The sequence below is a fragment of the Homarus americanus genome, unplaced genomic scaffold (assembly GCF_018991925.1).
Source record: "Homarus americanus isolate GMGI-L3 unplaced genomic scaffold, GMGI_Hamer_2.0 scaffold23617, whole genome shotgun sequence".
Classification (NCBI taxonomy): domain Eukaryota; kingdom Metazoa; phylum Arthropoda; class Malacostraca; order Decapoda; family Nephropidae; genus Homarus; species Homarus americanus.
This window is the reverse complement of record NW_024720711.1, coordinates 510,266-538,059: the sequence shown is the minus strand read 5'-3', so window position 1 is coordinate 538,059 and position 27,794 is coordinate 510,266. Positions and strand designations below refer to the sequence as shown.

At 39.4% G+C, this 27,794-nt stretch overlaps 1 protein-coding gene across 1 annotated transcript in view; it reads left to right on the top strand.

The window, feature by feature from the left end:
- LOC121860706 (insulin receptor substrate 1-like) overlaps positions 1-27,794 on the top strand; it is a gene marked incomplete at its 5' end in the record, with an annotated part of 93,367 nt that overhangs the window by 19,088 nt on the left and 46,485 nt on the right. The window contains 1 exon segment of the mRNA XM_042358004.1: positions 4,959-5,161. Coding sequence (XP_042213938.1) covers positions 4,959-5,161 — 203 coding nt within the window.

The window sequence follows — 27,794 nt, the reverse complement described above, 5'->3', positions numbered from 1 at the left end:
GTAGTAAGGTTTCAGTGTAGAGTCTCCAGTAGTAAGGTCTCCAGTAGTAAGGTCCCCAGTAATGGGTCTCCAGTAATGAGATCTCCAGTAGTAAGGTCTCAGTAATGGGTCTCTAGTAGTAAGGTCTCAGTAGTAAGGTCTCCAGTAATGGGTCTCCAGTAGTAAGGTCTCCAGTAGTAAGGTCCCCAGTAGTAAGGTCTCCAGTAGTAGGTCCCGGTAGTAAGGTCTCCATGTAAGGTCCCAGTAGTAAGATCCCCAGTAGGTGTCCAGTAATGGGTCTCCTGTAATTCTGTCCCAGTAGTAAGGTCCCAGTAGTAGGTCGGGTGGTGTAGGTCCTGTGTCCAGTAGTAAGGTCCCAGTAGTAAGGTCCACATGTAGGTCCTATGGTCTCCAGTAAGGTCCCCAGTAGTAAGGTCTAAGGTCTCCTGTATTAAGGTCTCAGTAGTATGGTCTCCTGTAGTAAGGTCTCAGTAGTGGTCCCAGTAGTAAGGTCTCCAGTAGTAAGGTCCCCCAGTAGTAAGGTCCCCAGTAATGGTCTCCAGTAGTAAGGTCCACATGTAGTAAGGTCTCTGTATTAAGGTCTCCAGTAGTAAGGTCCCCAGTAGTAAGGTCCCCAGTAAGGTACAGTAGTGGTCCTAGTAAAGGGTCTCCAGTAGTAAGGTCCCCAGTAGTAGTAGTGAGTCTCCTGTATTAGGTCTCCTGTATGGGTCTCTGTATGGTCTCAGTAGTAAGTCAATGTGGGTCCCCAGTAGTAAGGTCCACAGTAGTAGGTCCACAGTAGTAAGGTCTCCAGTAGTAAGGTCCCCAGTAGTAAGGTCTCCGTAATGAGTCCCCAATAAGGAGTCTCCAGTAGTAAGGTCTCCAGTAATGGTCCCCAGTAGTAGTCTCCTTGGGTCTCCGTATAAGGTCTCGTAGTAAGGTTCGATAAGGTTCAGTAGTAAGGTCTCCAGTAGTAAGGTCTCCAGTAGTAGGTCTCCGTAGTAAGGTCCTCAGTAGTAAGGTCTCCACTGTATAGGTCTCCAGTAGTAAGTCTCCAGTAGTAAGGTCTCCAGTAGTAAGCAAGGTTCCAGTAAGGTTTCATGTAAGGTCTCTAGAAGGTCTCCAGTAGTAAGGTCTCCTCAGTAAGATCCTCAGTAGTAAGGTCAGTATTACAGTAGTAAGGTCTTGCAGTAAGGTCTCAGTAGTAGGTTCCAGTAGTAAGGTTTCCAGTAGTAAGGTCTCTAGTAGAAGGTCTGATTAAGGTTCCTGTAGTAAGGTTCCAGTAGTAAGGTTTCGTAGTAAGGTCTCCAGTAATAAGGTCTCCAGTAAGGCTCCAGTAGTAAGGTTTCAGTAGTAAGGTCTCCAGTAGTAAGTGTCCCCAGTAGTAAGGTCTCCAGTAGTAAGGTCTCCGTAGTAAGGTCTCAGTAGTAAGTGTCTCCAGTAGTAAGGTCTCCGTAGTAAGGTCTCCTGTAAGGTCCCCAGTAGTAAGGTCCACAGTAGTAAGGTCTCCTGTGTAAGGTCTCCCTGTATTAAGGTCTCCAGTAGGTCTCTGTTAAGGTCTCCAGTAGTAAGGTCCCCGGTAAGGTTCCTGTAGTAAGGTCTCCAGTAGTAAGGTCCCCAGTAGTAAGGTCTCCAGTAGTAAGGTCTCCAGTAGTAAGGTCTCCAGTAGTAAGGTCCCCATTAGTAAGGTCCACAATGTAGGTCTCTGTATTAAGGTCTCGTAGTGTCTGTATTTGGTCTCCAGTAGTAAAATACCCTGTAGTAAGGTCTGAGTATTGGTAGGGGTCTCCAGTAGTAAGGTCTCCAGTAGTAAGGTCCACAGTAGTAAGTTCTGGTTAGTCTCCGTAAGGTCTCTAGAAGGCTCAGTAGTAAGGTCTCAGTAGTAAGGCTGTTAGGACCTGTGTGAGGTCTCCTGTAGTAAGATCCTCAGTATAGGTCTCAAGTAGTAAGGTTCCAGTAGTAAGGTCTCCAGTGTAAGGTCTCCAGTAGTAAGGTTTCCAGTAGTAAGGTCTCCTGTAGTAAGATCCTCATGCAAGGTCTCTAGTAGTAAGGTCTCCAGTATAAGGTCTCTAGTAGTAAGGTCTCCAGTAGTAAGGTCTCCAGTAGTAAGGTTTCCAGTAGAAGTCTCTAGTAGTAGGTCTCAGTAGGGTCTTCCTGTAGGGGTCTCATAGTGGTTTCGAAGGTCTCAGTGTGGCTCGGTAAGATCCTCAGTATAGTTTTGTAAGGTCTACTGTAGTATCTCCTGTAGTAGTCTCTGTAGAATCCTCATGTGGGTCTCTGTAGTAAGGTCTCAGTAGAATCTAGTAGTAAGGTTCAGTATGTCTCTGAAGATTCCTCAGTAGTGGGTCTCTAGTAGTAAGGTTCCAGTAGTAAGGTTCCAGTAGTAAGGTTCCAGTAGTAGGGTCCCCAGTAGTGGTCCCCAGTAGTAATTCCAAAGGTCTCAGTAGTAAGGTCCGTGGTTTCGTGGGGTCTCTAAGTAGGTCTCTAGTAGGCCCAGTAGTGGGGTCTCCAGGTTCAGTAGTAAGGTCTCCAGTAGTAAGGTCTCCTGTAGTAAGGTTTCCTGAGGTCTCCAGTAGTAAGGTCCCCAGCAGTAAGGTCCCCAGTAGTAAGGTCCCTGTAGTAAGGTTTTGTAGTAAGGTCAGTATGTCTCCAGTAGTAGGTTCGTAGTAGGTCCCGATGTTGTAGTAAGGCTCCAGTAGTAAGGTTCCAGTAGTGAGTCTCCTAGTAAGTCAGTAAGGTCCCATGGTAGGTTTGTGGTTGTGGTGGCCCTGTAGTAAGGTTTGTGTAAGGTTCCAGTAGTACAGTTCCAGTAGTGTCCCCCAGTAAGGTCCCCAGTAGTAAGGTCCCCAGTAGTAAGGTCTCCTGTAGTAAGGTCTCCTGTAGTATGGTCTCCAGTAAGGTCCACAGAGTAAGGTCCCCAGTGGTGGTGTGGTGGTGTGTGTGGTGGTTGGTTGTGTGGGGTTCCAGTAGTAAGGTCTTTAGTAGTAAGGTCTCCAGTAGTAAGGTCTCCAGTAGTAAGGTTTCCAGTAGTAAGGTCTCTAGTAGTAAGGTCTCTAGTAGTAAGGTCTCCTGTAGTAAGGTCTCCAGTAGTAAGGTTTCCAGTAGTAAGGTCTCCAGTAATAAGGTCTCCTGTAGTAAGGTCTCCAGTAGTAAGGTTTCCAGTAGTAAGGTCTCCAGTAGTAAGGTCCCCAGTAGTAAGGTCTCCAGTAGTAAGGTCCACAGTCGTAAGGTCCACAGTAGTAAGGTCCCCAGTAGTAAGGTCCCCAGTAGTAAGGTCCCCAGTAGTAAGGTCCCCAGTAGTAAGGTCCCCAGTAGTAAGGTCTCCAGTAGTAAGGTCCCCAGTAGTAAGGTCTCCTGTATTAAGGTCTCCAGTAGTAAGGTCTCCTGTATTAAGGTCTCCAGTAGTAAGGTCTCCTGTAGTAAGGTCTCCAGTAGTAAGGTCCCCAGTAGTAAGGTCTCCAGTAGTAAGGTCTCCAGTAGTAAGGTCCACAGCAGTAAGGTCTCCTGTATTAAGGTCTCCAGTAGTAAGGTCTCCAGTAGTAAGGTCTCCAGTAGTAAGGTCTCCAGTAGTAAGGTCTCCAGTAGTAAGGTCTCCAGTAGTAAGGTCTCCAGTAGTAAGGTTTCCAGTAGTAAGGTCTCTAGTAATAAGGTCTCCAGTAGTAAGGTCTCCTGTAGTAAGATCCTCAGTAGTAAGGTCTCTAGTAGTAAGGTCTCCAGTAGTAAGGTCTTTAGTAGTAAGGTCTCCAGTAGTAAGGTCTCCAGTAGTAAGGTTTCCAGTAGTAAGGTCTCTAGTAGTAAGGTCTCTAGTAGTAAGGTCTCCTGTAGTAAGGTCTCCAGTAGTAAGGTTTCCAGTAGTAAGGTCTCCAGTAATAAGGTCTCCTGTAGTAAGGTCTCCAGTAGTAAGGTTTCCAGTAGTAAGGTCTCCAGTAGTAAGGTCCCCAGTAGTAAGGTCTCCAGTAGTAAGGTCTCCAGTAGTAAGGTCCTCAGTAGTAAGGTCTCCTGTATTAAGGTCTCCTGTAGTAAGGTCCCCAGTAGTAAGGTCCACAGTAGTAAGGTCTCCTGTAGTAAGGTCTCTAGTAGTAAGGTCTCCAGTAGTAAGGTCTCCAGTAGTAAGGTCACCAGTAGTAAGGTCTCCAGTAGTAAGGTCTCCAGTAGTAAGGTCTCCAGTAGTAAGGTCTCCAGTAGTAAGGTCTCCAGTAGTAAGGTCTCTAGTAGTAAGGTCTCCAGTAGTAAGGTCTCCTGTAGTAAGGTTCCCAGTAGTAAGGTCTCCTGTAGTACGATCCTCAGTAGTAAGGTGTCCAGTAGTAAGGTCTCCAGTAGTAAGGTCTCCTGTAGTAAGGTCTCCAGTAGTAAGGTCTCCAGTAGTAAGGTCTCTAGTAGTAAGGTCCTCAGTAGTAAGGTCTCCTGTAGTAAGATCCTCAGTAGTAAGGTCTCCAGTAGTAAGGTCTCCTGTAGTAAGGTCCCCAGTAGTAAGGTCTCCAGTAGTAAGGTCTCTAGTAGTAAGGTCTCCAGTAGTAAGGTCTCTTGTAGTAAGCTCTCCTGTAGTAAGGTCCCCAGTAGTAAGGTCTCCTGTAGTAAGATCCTCAGTAGTAAGGTCTCCAGTAGTAAGGTCTCCAGTAATATTGTTCAGCTCTGATGGCTATGACCTTTAGTTTTTATATCATTGATATGAAATAATATTGAACTATCTTCATGTTTGAAATATTGTAATTACCAATAATACTGTGGTGTTGTGGCCATACAATACTGTATATTATAAGTGGTTGCATATTTTGGTTTGATTAATAAAATAAAATATGTGAAGAAAAGCTGTAATGAACTTGTTGTTTTTGCATTTTCATGGACTTGTCCAGTCACTGGGATTTTTTTTAAGTCAATAATAGACATCAGGGATATTTGAATGAATCTATTTCAAAAGTTTCTTCAAGATGTAAAATGTGTTTTTACATATTTATTACTACCTTATTGTTTTCTTGCAGGCCTATTGTACTCAATACGTGTTTTAGCATCAATCGGAAGAAGGACCCAAAACACAGCCATGTCATTGCTCTGTACACCAATCATGACCCTGTGTGTATGGCAGCTGAGTCTGAAGCAGAACTGAATGAGTGGCTCGGTTTCCTTCATCACCACATGCATCAAGCTGTGTCTGGTGCTGATGGACAGTCTATGAAGATGTATGGTATGTTATATATTTTTTTTAAATTCACATCTATACACATTTTGTAGGTATACTATGTAGTATGCAGCTATCAAATAGAGAAGTACTACTGCCTGGGAAGATATTGGAAGCATAATGTGTTGTCTAATGGTAGACCCTGCTGCCATATGGCATCACAAAAATTGTGAGAAAGTTCCAGGTTGCTGATCTAACTGACTTTGCCCCATTTACACACAATTTCAGGGTCTCAATTGTTTCTCTTACTTTGACAACACAACATATACGGTATATCGTTTCTCACTTTTGACCTATTTTATTTTTTCAATATCTGTATTTGTTTGTTTGTTTGTTTATTTATTTATTTATTTATTTATTTATTTATTTTTTTATTTATTTATGTATTTATTTATTTATTTATGTATTTATTTATTTAATTTTTTTTGCCCCCTTCCCCCAGGCCCCGATGTGAGTCGCTGAACTGTGCCCAGATGGGCTAATCCCTGTTTAAAAAAAAATATCACATCACTATTATAATGAAAAGAGAATAATTAGTCGAAGAAAATATGGATTCTTTTTCAATTTTATTTGTTTGGAGTGTTGGGCTTCTTGTAATGGTTGTTTATTTTAACCCTTTCACTGCATTTCTCGCGCTTGTCATTTTATTCTGGCTACCGCCAGACAATTTTATTCAATTTAGGGTAACCTCCCGCCCGCAGCCAAAGGGTTAAAAACCTATCTTGATTAATACAGTATATTGTACTGTATATTCGCACCACAATCTTTAAAACTCAGTGGTTGCAGCTGTGGCATCAGAGCTGTAAGACTGGATGGTTGCAGCTGTGGCATCAGAGCTGTAACACTGGACTTAAAGCTCTGTCATTACTGTACGTATGTACTTCATCATGGTATTTGTCCCTAGCCCCAATCTCCTCATATGTTACCAAACTTAACATGATCTTACAAAACATATTCTAACATAAAGTTACACTTAAGTTAGACAGTACATTCATGCCTGGGATCTGGGGCCAGGAATCAATATAAAGATGACAGAGACCTTGGGGTGCTTCAGTGTGAGGGTTCTGTTGATTCAGTTCTAACCACAGGTTAACTTAACATTAAGTGAAATTATCAGTTAAATGAGGGATAACAGCAAAGCACAGAGGGTGGTAGACACTTATTACAGTACTGTACTCTCTAATAATAATAAATTAATAAATGAGTTTTTTGTAAGCAGTTTCGAAGTTAAATGATTGATTTAGTGACACCAAACTTCTGTATAAACTATGTGGTTCAGAGTTAAACAATTTAGTGAGGAAAAGGTGAGCCTAATTCAAACAAATTTCAAATTGCACACATCCGAAATAAACAAAATTATTATGATAAACAATATACAGGTACAGTAAAACCTCGATTAACCGACCACATAATTATGGGGGGGAAGGGCCGACGGATAATCGAAAAGGTCGGTTAATATTACATAAAGTCTACGGAAATAAAACATACATTTTCAAAGTACCTTTCCCTAACCTACCTCATATAATTCCTTCTATTCATTTTTGTTCATTTGCCATTCATATTTCAATAGAATTTGCTTTAAAACATTAACCACTTTAGTAAATAAATATAAACCAGCACAGAAACTGTGAATAAAAAATGGAAAAGTCAAAGAACATGTCATCCCAAAAATTGTGACCAAGTCCCAGGTTGCTGATCTGACTTTCTTCCTCATTTACACACAATTGCGGGGTCTCAATTGTTTCTCTTACAATTGACAACACAACATACATACAGGTACATTGTTTCTCACTCTTGATTTTTGTTTCATTTTGCATTTCTTTGTGGTTCTTTATTACTGTACAGTACTATTATTATTAATATTATTATCATTATTATTATTATTACATTATCGCCCCCCAGGCCCTGATGTGGGTCAGTTACCTGTGCCTGGGTGGGCTAATCCCCATTAATATTATTATCATTATTATTATTATTACATTATCGCCCCCCAGGCCCTGATGTGGGTCAGTTACCTGTGCCTGGGTGGGCTAATCCCCATTAAAAAAAAAAAAAAAAAAAAAAAAAAAAAAAAAAAAAAAAAAAAAAAAAAAAAAAAAGTACTTTTGCAAGATGCAACCAACGTAGCAACAAGATACGTAGTAACGTTATCATACCTAAATATACAGTACAGTACAGCATGCCCTTAAAATTCGCTGAGGTTAGTGTCATGAGACAAAATCTCACATGAAGAGGTAAGTTAGGAGGTTATAGTAGTAGAATATAATAGCGAGAGGAAATGGTAGCGGGTCTCGAGGGTGTGATGTCAACACTGTATATTAACACAGGGACAGTACAAGTGTAGTATATAAAACACCAATGCGTGTTACAGCTTTATTTTACTAGTTCAATAGGGGGGGATTAATGGGGGGGTTCGTATACAATTTTTGATAGACTATGGTATTCTCGTATAACCTAACCTCACAATTAGAATGGGCACTTCACTAAGTAGATCGTTGGGGAGGTTCGGGATCACCGCACTTCTACCGTCTACACAGCCAGCACTTACTGTTACACGTTGAGTTGACAGCACTCTGTCGATGGACCCGGCTGAGACTTCGTTACACTTAGTGGCGGGCTTCTCTCGAGCGGGACTCGGGGACGTGGTAGCTGGCCCTTCCTGGTTACAGACACTCTCTGCGTGAGAGGAGCTCCAGCCCCTATATATTGGTCGAGCCGGGGGGTGACCTCTCCTACTGAACTGGGTGTGTCTTGACCGGGTTGTTGGGTCAACAGGAGTGCTGGCTAATTAGCGGGTCCTTGAATTACTAAGGTCATGACGCCGGGTAGAGCTGATCGAGTGGTGGTGAGAATTCTGGTTCCCTAGTGTCAGGTCTGGACGGCTGTGTGCAGGTGTCGTCCTGCCCAGGTGTCTTGGTTAGGTGCGGTTGTAGGTCACCCGGCTAACTAATGTCATTAGCGGATGAGGTCAAGTCCCTAGGGTCGACCTGAGGTGTGTCAACCCGGGATGTGGTGGTGCCACGAGGTCTGTAGTGTGCTTGCTGTTACATGTGACATAATTCTGGGCTGTAAGCTTTGGTCTGACAAACAATCATTACACGAAGTTCCCAAGTGCTTTCGTGTAATTCACATCTTCAGGGGTGAGTACAGACTAGAGAGAGAAATACAAACCAAGGTGTATATATACAGAGGAGGGTGAGACCAAGTCCACAATGGTCAGGTATTAGGTAATGACCCTACTAATCTTTAAATAGCACACAATGGTTGGTGGTCAGGTCAGATGGTCAGGTGACCCTGCCTTCTCACCTGGTTACAAATCTTCTTAATTACAAAATTGTCCAGCTTGTACATGCTGTTACTCAAATTCATGTTGAATGCTTCTGTATGTTTAATAAGACTAGATTCTATGATGTTCCTACTATCAATTGAATTACATGGTAATATTGAGGAGGCATTATCCCAGTCAATACCTGACCATTGTGGACTTGGTCTCACCCACCTCTGTATATATACACCTTGGTTTGTATTTCTCTCTCTAGTCTGTACTCACCCCTGAAGATGTGAATTACACGAAAGCGCTTGGGAACTTCGTGTTTTCTTCTTTCCTTGTATCAGCTGGCACCATATATATATATATATATATATATATATATATATATATATATATATATATATATATATATATATATATATATATATATATATATATATATATATATATATATGCATATATATATGCATATATATATGCATATATATATGTATATATATATATATATATATATATATATATATATATATATATATATATATATATATATATATATATATATATATATATATATATATATATATATATATATATATATATACAAGTAAATCAATGTAGGTGCTATGTTGATAACCACAAAGGAAACTTCGTGTTTCTCTTGTGGTATATATATATATATATATATATATATATATATATATATATATATATATATATATATATATATATATATATATATATATATATATATATATATATATATATATATATACACACATATATATACATATATATATATATACAAAAAAAAAAAACGCATACCATATTTTTCGGCTTAGAAGCACTTTTTATTTAAAAATACACCTTTAAAATTACCATGCGTCTTCCACGATGCTAGTTGAAGAGTTGTAGCACAGGTTTTCTTAGGGTCAACTGAAATGAGCCCCTTACAAAGACTGTTACCTCATTACAGTACTTAGCAATTACAAGTATTCTCTCTACAGTACTATAAAACAATTGATTTAACTAATATTGTTGATATACTGCAAAAAATTATTATTTACTTACTCGGTAGGTAAAAAATAAATGGCTGCAGCTACACAACCCATGGTGCTGTGTGGTTTGTTTACTAATGGCAGTGATGCGACAGGGCCATCTATTGAGGAATTGCTAAAGGTTGTCTGTTGGTCTCAAAGCACAGGAATGTTTGTTTCTTAACTCTTGCTTACCAAAATTTTTGATTCAATTGATTTTTACCGAGTTGCTTTTTTACTTTTAATTTTTTGTTTTTAAATAAAGATTTTTTGTTATCTTTAGATGTTGATATACATGTTTACATTTGCTTACTTTCTACTGTTGGAAAATATTTCCTGTCGTTGTCATACTGACAAAAACAAGAGAAAGAATGTAAACACTACAGCCCACTAGATGCTGAGGTGACCACGTGTATAAAATGGGTGATGTATTAAAGATTTTCAATTCTTATACAGATTTTTTTTTTTTAATTTATAAAAATGACGACTGATAAGCAGTTCTAAGTTATGGTATTCAAAGGGGTGTGTGTACTTGTGCCAAAATGGCTGTATATCAAGCAACGGTTTCACTTGTTGCGGTTAGTAAGTATAAAAAGTTTTTTCCTAGAATTACATTTCCAAAATCAGGGTGCGTCTTCCACGATGCAGCGTCTTCTAAGCCGAAAAATACTGTACAAGTAAATAATAATGGGAAATTACTCTCACAAATAATCAGATAAAATTTATTAGAAAAATGACAGTTAACCCTCAAGTCCGTGCTTTATTAATAAAGCACGGACTTGAGGGTAGACTGTCACATTTAAGAAAACCATTCTGATTATTTGTGAAAGTATTTTCCAATTATTATTTATTTGTACGTATTTTGTGTGTGTGTGTGATTAAACACACACACATATTTACAATACAGGTAAAGGAAATTACTGTCTCTAGAACGAATGGCTCCCTGTCCCAGCCACGAAAATGCCAGCAACTTTAAAACTACCCACAGACATTCTTGGGTACATCCAGAGCGTCATCCGCGAATAATAGAGGACCGCAAAATAAAATCCGCGAATTTGGCGGGCCCCCTGTACTCTAATGTGCCTTAGAAATATGGAAAATATAATATAAAACTATAAAATAAGAAAAAATAAACAGTATGTGGGAAGTAAATGTGTTATGAGGTGGTGGGTTACTGGGCTTTAAATGAAACACACCCACCACTGTGGCCGCCACATGTTTGTGAGCTGGCTGAGCTGGGTACAGTATTTTTCGGCTTGGAAGACGCACCCTGATTTTGGAAATGAAATTCTAAATGTTTTTTTTTCAGGTATTAGCCCACCTAGGCACAGGTCACTGACCCACATTGGGGCCTAGGGGCGAAAATGTAATAATAATAGTAGTAATAATAATAATAATAATAATAATAATAATAATAATAATAATAATAATAATAATGATAAATACAAAAATGAAAAAAAAATCAAGAGTGAGAAACAATATATGTATGTTGTGTTATCAAAGTTAGAGAAACAATTGAGATCCTGCGATTGTGTGTAAATGTGGGAGAAAGTCAGATCAGCAACCTGGGACTTGGTCACAATTTTCGTGATGCCATATGGCAGCAGGGTCTACCAATATCATCCCAGGCAGTAGTACCCGGTAACCCCCTACTACCGACACCAGTGAAACCACCAGTGAAACCGTTGCTTGATAATTATACAGCCCTTTTGGCACAAGTACACACACCTCTTTGAATATCATCAGTTAGAACTGCTTATCAGTCGTCATTTTCATCAATTTAAAAAAAAAATCTGTATAAGAAGGTGAAATCTTTAGAACAGCACTCATTTTATACACCTGGTCACCTCCACATCTTAGGGGCTGTAGTGTTTACATTCTTTCTCTTGTTTTTGTCGGAATGACAACGACGGGAAATATTTTCCAACAGTAGAAGGTAAGCAAATGTAAACATGTATATCAACGTCTATATAAAACAAAAAATTTTTATTTAAAAACAAAATAAAAGTAAAAAAACCTCGTTTTTTGCGAATCCAGTGACTGATTGGTTCTACATAATTATAAAACTGAAGAAAATAAGTCCTCTTTTGTAGCTGTATTAAAATTAATGTAAAAAAATTAATATGGTTGTTTTAAGTAATGTTATTAAATGTTAATAAATGGAACAATGGAAGTAGCGAATAATTAAGAGTAAAAAAAAGTGAGGTCGTGTATGTAAGTGAGCACATGTGTAAACATATCAGTACTCTACATAAAAACATGAAAGCAACACTTATTTACTGTTCATATATGTTTTAATTAATGTTTCTGAATTTCTTTTTGATTGAATTATTGTTTATGTGTGCAAATTAAACAATACAATTCATTAATAATACGAAGAATATTAGAACACATGAGGAGACAAGACGTCATTGTTTTTGTTGTTTACAAAACCAGTGACTGATTGGTTCTACATATAAAACTGAAGAAAATAAGACCCTGGTTGTAGCTGTAGTAAAATTAGTGTCGTTGTTATAAGTAATGTTATTTAATGTTAATAAATGGAACAATGGAAGTAGCTAACAATTAAGGGTAAAAAAAAAGTGAGATCACGTATGTAAGCGAGCACATGTGTAAACATATCATCATTACTCTACATAAGAATATGAAAGCAACACTTATTTACTGTTCATATATATTTTAATTAATGTTTCTGAATTAAAAAAAAATATCTACCCACCCGTGGTAATACAGTTGAAAACATAAGGACAGCCAATGTTGTTGTGTGTGTGTTTTTACTTGGATGACGAAGTTGTATTTAAATTTGGAAGCTTTTAATTTTGTGGGGATTTTACAGTCTAAATGGGTATCCAAATATGAGAGCCTACTGTAAATAGGTGTCCAAATATGAGAACCTACATATAAAGAAACAAACATTCCTGCATTTGAGACCAGCAGACAACCTTCAGCAATTCCTCAATAGATGGTGCTGCCGCACCACTGCCATTAGTAAGCACACCACACAGCAGCAAGGGTTTATTTTTTTTTTTTTTTTGCAATATATCAACAATATTAGTTAAATCAATAGTTTTATAGTACTGTATAGAGAATACAGTTGTACCCCACTTAACGCGGTCAATTGAACCCAGAGGGTCCCGCGCTAAGTGAAATCCGCGTTAAGTGAACAACAGAACATATGGGATTGATTCCAATAGAACCCAGCCCGACCCCCAAACTCCACTTTTTGACGACACATAACTATGTTGTAGTAAAAATTCTATCTTAACTTTATGATGGTATGAAAAAACAAGTAATATAGAAGAGGTTAGGTTAGGAAACATAAAGGTTAACATAGGAAAAATGAAGGTTACCTAAGAGAAACTAAAAGTTAGGTGGAACACTTACGGTAGTAGAAGAGATGGGTCGGCATACGGGAATGGAGGCTGGTTCCGAGGCAGAGGGCAGATTACTGGCCCTCAGGTGAATCACCATTACTAGGTGAATCAACATCACTGTCACTTACAGTTGTCAGGGCTTCCCTGACAAATCCCTCAAAGTCAACTTCACTTTCACTATCACTGGCTTGGGCTGGCTGTGGTGGGTTGCGGGCGAAGAACTCGGTTATGCTTTGCTGACGGCTGGTGTTGATGTTGTCGTGATACACCTTGATGTACGGCTCCATAGCCTGCACCAGTCGGGTATGGAAGACTTCATAGCGTTCATCGTCATTGTCGCGGGAAAGGACGGACTTAATTTTTTCTGTAAACTCTATGACACACTTAATATCACTATGACTTAAACTAGGTTCTTCGGAGAATGACGCACCTTCTTCCTCCTCTTCACTGGCGTGTTCTTCTTCCAACATCTCGTCGGCAGTCACTTCAGGATCTTTGATCACCTCCAGGATGTCTTCGTTGGTGGTCTCGGAGAAGCCTTCAGCTGTAATATTGAGCGCAGCTTCTCTGGCAAGGTCCACTGCTACTGCAACAGTCTGAACCTCACCAGTCACAGGTTCACTCCTCCTCTCACCTGGTATGCCATGCAACACATGTCTCCATGCGTGACGAATCGTAGCAATAGTCAGCAGATCCCATGCCTCCACCAAGAAGTCTACAGCTTGTTTAACGTTAAACTTCTTCCAAAATTGTTTGACGAGAAGTTCTTGAGTCGCCGCCTCTTGTTCCTTGTCCTCGTCGCTTTTGCTCTCGCTGTCGGTGTCACCCAGCTTACGCAACTCATCCTTGGTGTTGGTAGAGTCGTTCAGGAGCTTGAACTTCTTTGCAGAGTACGCAGCTTTCACATTGCAGATCAACTCCTGGTCCATGGGCTGGATTAATGACGTAGTGTTGGGAGGAAGGAAGACCACTTTTACGTTGGGGTGACGATCCATAAGTAGGGGCGAGTGTCCAGGTGCGTTGTCAAGGAGCAACAAAATATTGAATGGAACATTCTGTTGCTCGCAGAATTTCTGCACGTCAGGAACAAAACAGTTGTCAAACCAGAAGAGGGACAGAGAAGAGGACATCCACGCCTTACGTGCGGTTAGCCAGTGGACATTAAGCTTGTTCATGTCCATATTCTTGTAGGCGTGCGGCTTGCGGGCTTTGTGAATCACCGATAACTTTGGTTTACAGGTACCGGAGGCATTGGTGGTAAACAGGACGGTGATGCGTTCCTTCTGCAACTTCCGACCCCTTACCTTGCTGGCAGACTGGACAACGAAGGTCTTGGAAGGTAACTTTTTCCAGAAAAGACCAGATTCGTCCATGTTAAACACCTGGTCGTCACTGTACTGTCCTTCCTCCATAATCTCACGTAAAAACGGAGGAAAATCTCTAGCCGCCACACGGTCAGCACTCGCTTCCTCACCACCAATGTTGATGTTGGTGATCTTGTTCCTCTTCTTAAACCTATGCAGCCAACCAGAGGAAGCATTGAAGGGTTTGGGCTCTGCAATTCCCAGTTTACGTGTCACTGCTGCGTATAGCTCACGTGCGTACTCCTGCACTGAGCGCGTGTCCACCGCCATGTTGCGTCGCGCCTGACGCACCAAATAACTCACCAGCAAATTTTCCACTTTTGCCAGCACCCTGTTCTGGCAATACCTGATAGATGAAGCACCTGCAGACTTTGTGATTTTCATGTGCTCTTTGATCTTGGCTGCATCCTTCTTGATCGTACGAATCGTAGATTCGTTGACGCCATGCTGGCGCGCGAGATCAACTTGCCGTCTTCCTTTCTCCAAATCTTGAACAATTTGGTACTTCATCTCGTAGCTTAATGAACGTCGTGTCTTCTTTGGCTTAGTGCCGCTGGGTCCAGGTAAGGAAAGGTCTCTCTCTGGGGGCGGTGGTGGTCCGGCGGAAGCCATTTTACGGAACAATGGATGCGCGTTAACCCGGGGTGGCCTTGAGGGATGAAACTGCCGCGGCTAGGTCAAGCGTCGTCTCTCCTCCCTCCCTCCCTCCCCGGGGTGGTCACGTCATAATACTTTAAGCCAATTACAGCTAGCAGCAGAGGGGGGTAGGGATGCATGGCCAATCACAGTCCGATACGTCATATGACGTCAGTGATAACGCAACAAAGACACACACTGCGCAACCTTACCGCGCGGCTTGCCCAAGCGGAGGGAGGAGGAGGGAGAGGCAGGCAGGCGGGCGGGCAGGTGGAGCGTGGCGCGTGGGCAAAATCTAAAAATCGCATCTCGAGCCGGACACTCACCGCGTATATGTGGAAAAAATCCGTGTTAAGTGAAAGTTCAGCTCTGGCAAGGCACCGCGTATATGCGAAAACGCGCTAAGTGAAACCGCGTTAGGCGGGGTAATACTGTACTTGTAATTGTTAAGTACTGTAATAAGTCCTCAAACGCGAACAAAATACTAAATTCCTCGGAGTTATTGTTGATGAGAAACTTAACTGGAGAAACCACATACAAGCTATTCACAGTAAAATCAATAAACAGTGTGGTATCATGTATCACACTCGACAGTCACTCACTCTCACAGCAATGAAAGAAATCTATCATGATCTTGTTTACCAACACCTGATACACTGTCACACACTATGGGGGGCCTCTGGCTCTTCAAAAACACATGTTTGGGCCGGGTTTGATATCAAACGATCTCACTTGTTAACACCTGCCTGAATGAGTGTAGAGTAGTCATTGGTACCTTTGATGAAGCTGGGTGAGATAATAGGTAGTCTCACGGCGTGTCACCTTTGATACAGTCGTAGTTTTGAGTCGTTGAGTCGAGTCGTTGAGTCATCCAAGCCCACCTGGGTTACACTTGTAATTATCTTAGCTTGTAAGTATACACAGGTTGTTATCTTCATTTGTGGTTCCTTGGTTTAATGTAAACACACGTGGTGATTTTCTAGTTATATTGGATGCTCTGGTAGTTACAGAATTGTTTGTTGACAGACTACTGAGCTGATAAAATTAGAGAGAGATACAGCCTTGGGAGCTATGCTCACACACGTCTCTTTGGTACGGTGTCTGGCTGTGAACTGGTGAACTGTGTGAAACTGTGAACTAGGCGAACCTCTCTCTGTCTGCTTGTAAGGGGGTATGTAATTTATACGTCAACACAGAGATAAGAGGCTACACTCCACAGGCCTACTCTCACCGAGGCCTGGGGACATATATTTATGGGTTGTAACCTGAATCTCTGTGAAACTACAAATGTTTATGTGTGCTGTCCACCCTAGGAGGTGTGACAGAACAAATGCTTATGTAGCTTTATGCTCAATAGTCTGCGTGATGAATGTATATAATGAATATATGTCCTTAGCCCATATTTATACAGGTTGACAATCCCTTATCCGAAATCCTTGGGACCAGATGCATTTCGGTTTTTGGAATTTTTCGTTCTTCAGAATGGTTAGGTTTTTTTTTTTTTTTTTTCAGTAATACCCCGCTTAACACGGTTTCGCTTAGCGCGATTTCACGTATACGCGGTGCCTCGCCAGAGCTGAACTTTCACTTAACGCGGGTTTTTTCCGCGTATACGCGCAGAGTGTCCGGCTCGAGAGCTATTTTTAGATTCGCCCCAACTGCCACCCTGCCTGACTGCCTGCTTGCCTGTTTTAGCTCATAAAATTCATACAAATTACCCGGCCAGAATATAATTTACATTGCTGGAATTCTTACCATATGATGATCATTTTGAATATAAACATCATAGATTTTGCATTAGACATACAAATTTTAGATATAATGTTTACTCTGAGTAAATATGTTATTTTTTGTGCAAAATATATGACATTTGTATTCAAAATATTCCTGGTCTTACAAGGAATCCAGCAATGTCAATTATATTATCCTAACTTTAGTTTGAGGTATTATTTATTACTAAAAAGGTAAATATTCTGGTTTTCCCACACATCTGGTAGGGACGGTTGGTGGGGGGTGGGGGGGAGGGAGGGACCGACCGACCATCTGTTACCGTGTGAAGAATATTTTTTTTTTATTAACTGAAGATATTTGTTTTAGCTCATAAAATTCATACAAATTACCCGGTCAGAATATAATTTACATTGCTGGAATTCTTATAATTTGATGATCATTTTGAATATAAACATCATAGATTTTGCATTAGACATACAAATTTTAGATGTAATGTTTACTCTGAGTAAATATGTTATCTTTTGTGCAAAATATATGACATTTATATTCAAAATATTCCTGGTCTTACAAGGAATCCAGCAATGTCAATTATATTATCCTAACTTTAGTTTGAGGTATTATTTATTACTAAAAAGGTAAATATTCTGGTTTTCCCACACATCTGGTAGGGACGGTTGGTGGGGGGTGGGGGGAGGGAGGGACCGACCGACCATCTGTTACCGTGTGAAGAATATATTTTTTTTTTATTAACTGAAGATATTTGTTTTAGCTCATAAAATTCATACAAATTACCCGGTCAGAATATAATTTACATTGCTGGAATTCTTATAATTTGATGATCATTTTGAATATAAACATCATAGATTTTGCATTAGACATACAAATTTTAGATGTAATGTTTACTCTGAGTAAATATGTTATCTTTTGTGCAAAATATATGACATTTATATTCAAAATATTCCTGGTCTTACAAGGAATCCAGCAATGTCAATTATATTATCCTAACTTTAATCTGAGGTATTATTTAATACAAAATGTTAAAATTTAGTTTTTTCACCCAACATCTCTTGAAGGGAGGATTGGTGGGGGGTGGGGGGGGGAGGGTTGGGACGGACCGCGCGGTTGGAAGAGGGGGGAGGCAAGGTGGGGTACTTTGATTGACAGATAGTGTCGTGAAGAATATTTATTTTTTTATTAACTGAAGATATTTGTTTTAGCTCATAAAATTCATACAAATTACCCGGCCAGAATATAATTTACATTGCTGGAAATCTTACAATTTGGTGATCATTTTGAATACAAACATCATAGATTTTGCATTAGACATACAAATTTTAGATGTAATGTTTACTCTGAGTAAATATGTTATCTTTTGTGCAAAATATATGACATTTATATTCAAAATATTCCTGGTCTTACAAGGAATCCAGCAATGTCAATTGCATTATCCTAACTTTAGTTTGAGGTATTATTTATTAAAATTTAGTGGTTTTCCCCCAAAAATTTCTCAGAGTGGGAAGAGCCAGCAGTGTAGTGTGAGAAGAGGGGGATGGAGTTGAGTCCATTATTTGAATGGACATTAACTTGGCGACTGTATTTCTCTATTTCTCTTAAGTATTAATTGTGTGCATGTACCATCATAAAATTAAGATGTTATTTTTACTAGAACATAGGTATTGTGTCGGAAAAAGTGGAGTTTGGGGGTCGGGCCAGTTTCTATTGGAGTTAATCCCATATGTTCTGTTGTTCACTTTGTGCGGTTTTCACTTAACACGGTACCCTGTGGGTTTTATTGACCGCGTTAAGTGGGGTACTACTGTATATATATACAGGGATCAGTCCACCCAGGCACAGGTCACTGACCCACATTGGGGCCTGGGGGCTAAAATAATATAATAATAATAATAATGATAATAATAATAATAATAATAATAATAATAATAATAATAATTCATAGGTCTAGGTCGTGTTTCTCACTTTTGATCTTTTTATCCTTCTTGTATTTCTTTATTATTATTATTATTATTTTATTATTACAGTATTATTGTTATCATTATCATTGTTATCATTCTTATTTTATTTTTGTGTATTTTTATTAAAATTTTTATTTACTATGAATAGTTATTATTATTACTGTATTATCATCATTATTATTATAATTATTATTACTATTACATTTTAACCCTCCAGGCCCCGATGTGGGTCAGTGACCTGTGCCCGGGTGGGCTGTTAAAAAAAAAAAAAAAAAAAAAATTGCTCAACAAAAAACTTAAGGTTTTCAGAGCTTTTCGGTTTTTGGAATTTCGGATAAAGGGTTGTCAACCTGTATAATACTGATTGATAGGGGCTAGAACACACAATCTCTGGTTACTGCACAAAAGAGAGTTGTACGGACAATGACCTACTTGAAAAAACAGATCACACAAGCAAAAAATTTGCTATATTGAAATTTTTAAAATTCAAGGATATTAACACTTTCTGCTGTGCCCTCTTTGTTTACAAATCTATCAATCACTTGCTTGACAATAATTACTTCCAGTTCTGGAATAATCAGAGATACAACTTAAGGTACCCAGAGCTACTAAGACCACCCCCCATGCGCTCCTCTCAGTCCCAGACCTCCATAAAATATCATGGTGTGAAGGTGTGGAACAACTTACCCCCACACATCCGAGCAAAGACTACGCACCCTTCCTTTAAATCATCTCTAAAAAAATATCTATTGTCGAAGTATTAATACTTCTTGTAACACTTACTATATTTACGGTACCTGCTTTTATTGTGCCATCAAAACCGTTTTATCGGAAATTATCATGTAAATAAATAAGTAATTACCAGTGCAATAAACATAATTACCAACTAGACATAATCCTGAAAGCTCTGTCCTCTTGTTCAACCTTATTACTGTACAACCCAGGTTGTTGTTCTCCCCCATTATACTTATGTTTTTAAACCCCACTCTAATGTATATGTATATGTGAATGTATGTGTGTGTATATGTATGTATTGTCGTGATCCCAATATCCTTTATACCTGGGGAGTGAAACCTACCCCAAGTTGTCATCAAATAAAGGAACAAACAGGGAACACGGCAATAATTATCCCCACAAAAACCGACTCAACTGAATGTACTTGAATAAATAAGAATAAGTTGGAGTAAGTGAGTCACAAATGGGAAGATAATTAAATAATTCAATTTATGTTCTTAAAGGAGTACTGTCTAGCAACCATGGAATTTAAGGGAATAAGTGATTGTATATTAAAACGAGTGATGCCGGAAGGGTGAAAATATACCGTTAAGGAGTTAGATCAAATGAATACTACTTAACATTAACTATATTAAACACAGCCATTACAATATATACACAGCAATCACAACCAACTGGTTATTTCCTACCAAATAGGAGATTCCTTAACACCAGGATCCCTTCCTAGGCCTAACTTAACGTGCCACTAATTACCAGATACCACTAGGGTATTGTAGATGACTGAACAAGGCACGTCTGTACTGGGCAAGTGTTGAGGCTAGAGTCGGTGTGGACACTTCCTGCCTATACCACGGTTTACTAGAGAGAGAGTCTCTGGCCACACAGAATATGAGTGAGTAGCGTCTTAGCTCACGTGACTCAGGACAGTTGCCAAATAGTCTATAACTAATTAATACTACTCTTGGTTTGACTTAACAGAGTAACACAAATGATGCATATTAATGACATACATAAATATACAATTAACCTAAGTAACTAAGAACAACAATAAGATAATAGTAAGAATAACAAGTTATTAATAGCTTGTGTGGAGTGGAGGCGTAAACAGATACCACACGACATGCGCTGCACCTGTGTATATATATATATATATATATATATATATATATATATATATATATATATATATATATATATATATATATATATATATATATATATATATATATATATATATATAATGATCTCCTCACCAGCAAGGAATCGATCCTCGACCTACTGGGTGGGACTAGGGAACGCTTACCGGCTAGGCCACAAGGACACTGTCCTTGTGGCCTAGCCGGTAAGCTGTTCCCTAGTCCCACCCAGTAGGTCGAGGGTTCGATTCCTTGCTGGTGAGGTCGTTGATTATATGTTCAAAGTCCGCGTGTTATATGGACTAAAAATGAAGTGTATATATATATATATATATATATATATATATATATATATATATATATATATATATATATATATATATATATATATATATATATATATATATATATATATATATACATATGTGTGTGTGTGTGTGTATATGTATGTGTATATGTATGTATAAATAAATAAATCAATAAAATAATAAAAAAATAATAAAAAAAATAATAAATAATAAAATACATAAATATTGAAGTGATAACCGTGGTAACATTATGAGATGTACTTATTACTACCATGCTATTGAACTATTCCAGATGATACTAAATGTTATGTAATACTTCCTTGAGATAAATGTATAGTATATATCAGGTGCCTCAAAGAGAGCTCAGGTTCTCAACTGGCTCAGCCATGTTAATATTGTTATTATTATCCACTCTGTATCTGTGTTTTTCTGGCTAAATAAACTGTTTCAATTCAATTGAAACACCTGTAGACTTTGTGATTTTCATGTGTTCTTTTATCTTGGCTATATTAAAGTTCCTCAACACCACAATATCACCATATTAAAGCTCCTCAACACCACAATATTACTATATTAAAGCTCCTCAACACCACAATATCACTATATTAAAGTTCCTCAACACCACAATATTACTATATTAAAGCTCCTCAACACCACAATAGCACTATATTAAAGCTCCTCAACACCACAATATTACTGTATTAAAGCTCCTCAACACCACAATATTACTATATTAAAGCTCCTCAACACCACAATATCACTATATTAAAGCTCCTCAGCACCACAATATCACTATATTAAAGCTCCTCAACACCACAATATCACTACAGTATAGTCTCGTTTTACTCGGTCAATTAAACCCATGGAGGTCCGCGTATAACGCTAAACGCGTAAACAAAATAGCAGAACATATGGGATTAATTGAAATAGAGTCTGGGCTGACCCACAAACTCCACTTTTTGCCGACACAATAACGAACATTGTAGTAAAAATAGTATCTTAACTTTATGATGGTATACACACACACATAATATAGAAGATAAGTATCAATAAGAGAATAATATACTGCAGCAGGTAAAAGATAAATCACGGTTTAACATTTACGTTAGTAGAAGAGATGGGTCGGCATACGTGGATGGGGACTGGTTCCAAGGCAGAGGGCAGATTAGTGGCCCTCAGGTGAATCACTGTCACTATCCACCACAGATATCAGGGCCTCCCTGACAAATCCCTCAAAGTCAACATCACTGTCACTATCACTGACTTGGGCTGGTTGTGGTTGGTTGCGGGGGAAGAAGTTCGTGATGTTACGCAGACAGCTACTGTTGATGTTTTCGTGGTAAATCTTGATGTACGGCTCCATAGTTTGCAACAGATGGTTATTGAAGACTGCATAGCGGTTATTGTCAGGGTCGTTGGAAAGGACGAGCTTGAGTTTCTCTGCAAACTCGATGGCATCCTTAACATTACCCTGTGTTAACTTGTGTTCTTCTCGGGCTGCCGCAACACCTGCCTCCTCTCTGACGTCATCGTCTTCCAACATCTCGTCGGCAGTCACCTTAGGATCCCTGATCACCTCCATAATGTCTTCGTTGGTGGTCTCGGAGAAGCCTGCAGCTGTAACACTCTATGCAGCTTCTCTTGCAAGGTCCACTGCAACAGACTGAACCTCACCAGTCACAGGTTGCCTCTGCCTCCCACTTGGGATACGTTGCAACACATGCCGCCACGCGTGACGAATCGTTGCCACAGACAGCTGCCCCCATGCTTCCACCAAGAAATCAACAGCTTTCTTGACGTTGAATTTCTTCCAAAACTTTTTGAAGCGAACTTCTTGCTCCGCCAACTCTTCTTGCTCATCGTTGTCGCTCTCGCTATCGGTGTCACTCAGGTTCCGCAACACGGTCAGCACTACCACCTTCACCAACATTGTTAATGTTGGTAATCTTGTTCCTCTTCTTAAACCCTTGCAGCCACCCAGAGGAAGTAGTGAAGGGCTTGGGCTCTGCAATTCCCATCTTGCATGCCACTGCTACGTACAGTTCACTAGGGGGCAGTGAAATTTTGCTCAAAGCTGCACTCTTCAGGCATTGTTCCTTATACATATCTAAGACTCCATGCCAAATTTGAAGCTGATATGTCGAGGTTTAGTCTGCCGCATTTTCTACTGAAATTTTTAAATTTACCTACAGTACTAGCCAAACAGCCGCTGTGGCGGTGCAATGTTCTGTTCAGTGTTTATCAACTTTTTTTTCATATCTCTTATTTCATTTAAGTTGTCTTGTTGCAGATGAGTATGGTGCTATGTCTATATTGATTATCAGCCTTTTCTCATTTCATTTCTCCCTACACTGGCTGCCGCTTGTGACCGATACTTGATTAGTGATTATGCTGGAGCTACCATTGCTACTGCCACCTTAACTGACTATGGCATTATCACAAAGGATGACAAGAGTCAGGTTATTGGACCACATAAGCTGCGGGATGCGAGACAAAAATACTGATTTAAGAGGCAAGAAATTGAGATGGCTAGTTTAGATAATTTGGCGTCACTCTATTTTGATGGTAAGAAGACCGCCACTCGTGTGATGATAAAGAATGAGAAGACCGAGAAATGGAGTTCGAGGATGATGGTGAAAGATCATTATGTCATCATGGTTGAGCCTGGCAATGAATATTTCACACATGTGACTCCCAAGACTGGACACGGAAAGCAGATTGCCAAAACTATTCACGAGTTTCTGGTGGAGAAAAATCTAACCCAGCAGCCCATTGTGTGTGTTGGTTGTGATGGAACCAATGTAAATGTAGGATCAGAAAATGGAGTCATTCATCATCTTGAAATGTTACTTGGTCACCCGCTCCATTATTTCATATGTCAGCTTCACGGAAATGAGCTGCCTTTCCGCGCAGTTTTTTATCACTATGATGGTAAACCAAGTGGTCCTGAGCATTGGCATGGTCCCATTGGAAAGCAGATCAAGGAGTCTTTGTCTGAGCTTCCAGTTGTCGCCTTCCAGCCAGTCAGTTTCCCTGATTTCCCTGTGTTTAATGATGAAGTGGAGAAAGATCTGTCCTGGGATCAGAAATACCTGTATAGGATTTGTAAAGGAGTTATCACAGGTGTTGTTGAAGATGACTTGGCTGCTATTGAGCCAGGTCCTCCCTGTGTGTCAAGGTGGAACACCTTATGGAGTAGAATCCTCAGGCTGTATGTAGCAACATCAAGACCCAGCCATGAGTTGAAAAGAATTGTCATTACAATAATAAAGTTCAGTGCTCCAATGTGGTTTTACATCAAGATACACCCTTACGTAACACACGGCTCAAGGAACGTATTCCAGTCCCTGCTATATATGAAACACCTGAATAGTGAGGAGGAGACGATAGTGAAGAAGGCTGTCCAGAGAAATGCATACTTCGCCCACACAGATCAACTTCTTCTTGGTATGTGTGCAGATGAGGACATGACTGTTAGAGAAAAAGCTGTCTCAATGATAAGAAAAATTAGAGAGGAGAATCAGCAAAAGGAAGAATGCACTGGCAGATCTGAAGAGGAGGAGGAAGATTCTGATGCTGCTGTTGACGAGAATTTGTTAAACTATACTGATGAGGAGGGTAAAGATGGAGATGGGAATGAGGATGTGCCTCCTGTAGTCAACATGAGAAAGGTGGTGACTCCGAAACTAAAGTGGCAAGCAAAAAACTATCATTCCATGATTAACTGGAGGAATGAACTCAAGACTGAGCCTCCTTACATTGCTTCTCTGTCAAATCTACAGGTTAATGACATTCTTGAGACACCATTAGTGGTGCCCAAGTGGCCAAACAGCACTCAGGCGGTCGAGAGAGGCATAAAAGTGATGACTGAAGCTTGCACTGAAGTGACGGGATACGAATCGAGAGATGGATATATTAGGCAAAGATTATTGTCTAGGAAAATGATGCCAAGGTTCCGCACAAAAAAGAATTTCAATATGAACTTGTAATGATTTTCTATACGGTGTACCTGTAAAATAACATGTGAATTAAATCGATGTCACCCATGTAAAATTTATCATTATCCTGGAAAACATTAAATGACACCTAATTTTTGGTATACACTAAAAGTTGACAAAAAGTCGTTCGCGATGCAGCAGGGTAAGTATGCATGAAATGGCATGAAATTTTGCACAGGTGTTTGTTACAGCCATACAAACGATGCCTGAAAAGTGCAGCCTGCAACTCAAATAAAAGTGTTTTTTCCCTGCCCGCTACAGTTCACGTGCGTACTCCTGAACTGACCGCGTGTCCACCGCCATGTTCCGTCTTGCCTGACAAATCAAGTAGCTCACCAGCAAATTCTCAGTCTTGAGCAGTTCTGACAGTACTTCACCATTGAAACACCTGCAGACTTTGTGATGCTCATTTGTTCTTTTATCTTGGCGGCATCCTTCTTGATTGTCCTGATCGTGGATTCGTTCACGCCATGCTGGCGCGCCAAATCAACTTGCCTCGTACCTTTCTCCAACTCCTGCACGATCTTGTACTTAACTTCAGAGCTTAAAGCTCGTCGTATCTTCTTAGGCTTGGGGCGGCTTGGGCCAGGTAGTTCGAGGTTTTTCTGTGGTGGTGAGGGTCCAGTGGAAGCCATTGTTGCGAGATTAGCGGGCACACGAGAGAATTGTGTACACGGTGAGTGAGAACAATGTGACTGGCGCCGGGTAGGTCAGCGGCTTCTTCCCTCCCGTGGCAGGGCACGTCATATTACATTAAACCAATCACAGCTAGCGGGGTAGGGAGGTAAGGATGCGTGGCCCAATCACAGTCCGATACGTCATATGACGTCAGCGATAGCGCAACAGCGACATACTGCGCAACCTTACTCGCGCCGCTTCCCCCTGTTTATGGTCAATGGTCAAGGATGGCGGGCCGCTTGAATCCAAAATGGTGCGGCAGGACCTCCAGCTGCTCTCCGCGTAAATGACCAAATTTACCGCGTAATTAAAGCATTTCAATTCTGGCAAGGCACAGCGTAAATGACGAAACACGTTAACCAAAACCGCGTTAATCCAGACTATACTGTAATCAACAACCTCACCCCTCGTGTTTCGAAGCCGGATGAGCCGATGGGGAATAGCCCACCCGACCACAGGTCACTGACCCACATCAGGGCTTGAGGGGCGAAAATATGATAATAATAATAATAATAATTAATAAAAATAGATAAAAAATATAACAAAAAAATAAAAATACTAATAATAATAACTGTAAATAAATACAAAAAAAAATAAATAAATCAAGAGTGAGAAACGATATACGTACAGCACGTTGTGTTGTCAATACAGTAGTAAGAGAAACAATTGAAACCCTGCAATTATGTGTGTAATGGGGCAGAAAATCAGATGAGCAACCTGGGACTTGGTCACAATTTTTGTGGTGCCACATGACAGCAGGGTCTACCATAGACAACACATTATGCTTCCAATATCTTCCGAGCCGGTAGTACCTCTTGCAAGGATTCCAGAAATGCAATTTATATTCTGCTAACTTTAGTCTGTGACATTTTATAAGATAAAAACATTAAGCCTAAAACCACTTTCAATCTTGCCGGAAGTGGAGGGGGGAGGATGTATTATGACAGCTGCCGCCAGCTGCCGGCCAAGTTACCTACTGGTATTTATTTATATGTCATATAAGGAGAGTTTACAGGTTTCTCTTATAAAATGTAAATGAATTGACTTAAAATAATGTAATTAACATTGCTGGAATTCTTGTAAGATAGTAATTAATTTGAATACTGTATAAGCATGCTATAGTTTGCAGACATAAAAATTTTAGTAATTATTTAGTACATTTGTGTACAAAAGACTAAAAAAAATTATCTCATGCAAAATATATGATTTCTATATTCAAATTATTCTCTGTCTTGCAAGGATTCCAGCAATGAAATGTATATTCTGCTAACTTTAGTCTGTGACATTTTATAAGATAAAAACTTTAAGCCTAAAACCATAGTCGCCGGAAGTCGGAAGAGAGTTGATTTATTGTGACAGCTGGGCTGGAGGGCAGACAGTGGTTACTTAGTGGTATTTATTTATCAGTTATATAGGGGGAGTTTAGGTTTTCTCTTATAAAATGACACTGAATTGACTTACGAGAATATAATTAACATTGCTAGAATTCTTGTAAGATAGTGATTAATTTGAATATAAACATGTTTATTTAACAGTCCTACTAAGCTTTTCTCATTTTAAAATTCCAATGATATGACCTAGGAAAATATAATTAACATAGCTGGGATTCTTGTAAGATACTGATTTACTTGAATATAATCATGTTGTAATTCGCACTAGACATAACAACTTTAGTACCGTAATCAAATTAGTACATGTGCAGTCCAGCTTTGCACTAATTTATTTTACATTTATTTTAGTATGGTGTGTGAATGTAAATGGGTAAAAATAAATGAAGAAATTTATGTAAATCTACCCAAAAATACAGTTGAAAAACTTTTTATAAAATGTACTACAGTATTGTACACTAATGTACTACATTTTTTATATCGTGAGCAAAATATATGACATTTATATTCAAATTAATCTCTGTCTTGCAAGGATTTCAGCAATGCAAATTATATTATCGTAACTTTAGTCTGAGATATTATATAAAATAAACATAAAGAAATCACCAATCTTTTATCTTGAACACGAGGGTAGTGGGAAGACAGCGGGGGGGGGGAGGGGGCGGGAGGTGAGGTGACAGAATGTCTGGCGTTTGTTTGTTTATTTATTTGAGATAAGATTTGACAGTTGGCGCTGAAGGCGTGCCTGCGTGTTTATTTATCATTACTTAAGAGTGACTAAGCTCTTCTCATAATTTTCCACCCAAACGACCTGGGTGAATATAACTTACATTGGAGGGTTTCTTGTAAGATAGTAATTTATTTGAATGTTTTTTTTTTCAATTTCAATTTTAATTGTTTATTCATTGATAGAGGAAGCTGGATCCTAGTGCTGTCACTTGGTACCCCTGTACCATAACACCAGAAGCAACTGGCCAGTGTCACAAGTATATACAGTCATCCCTTGGTTATCG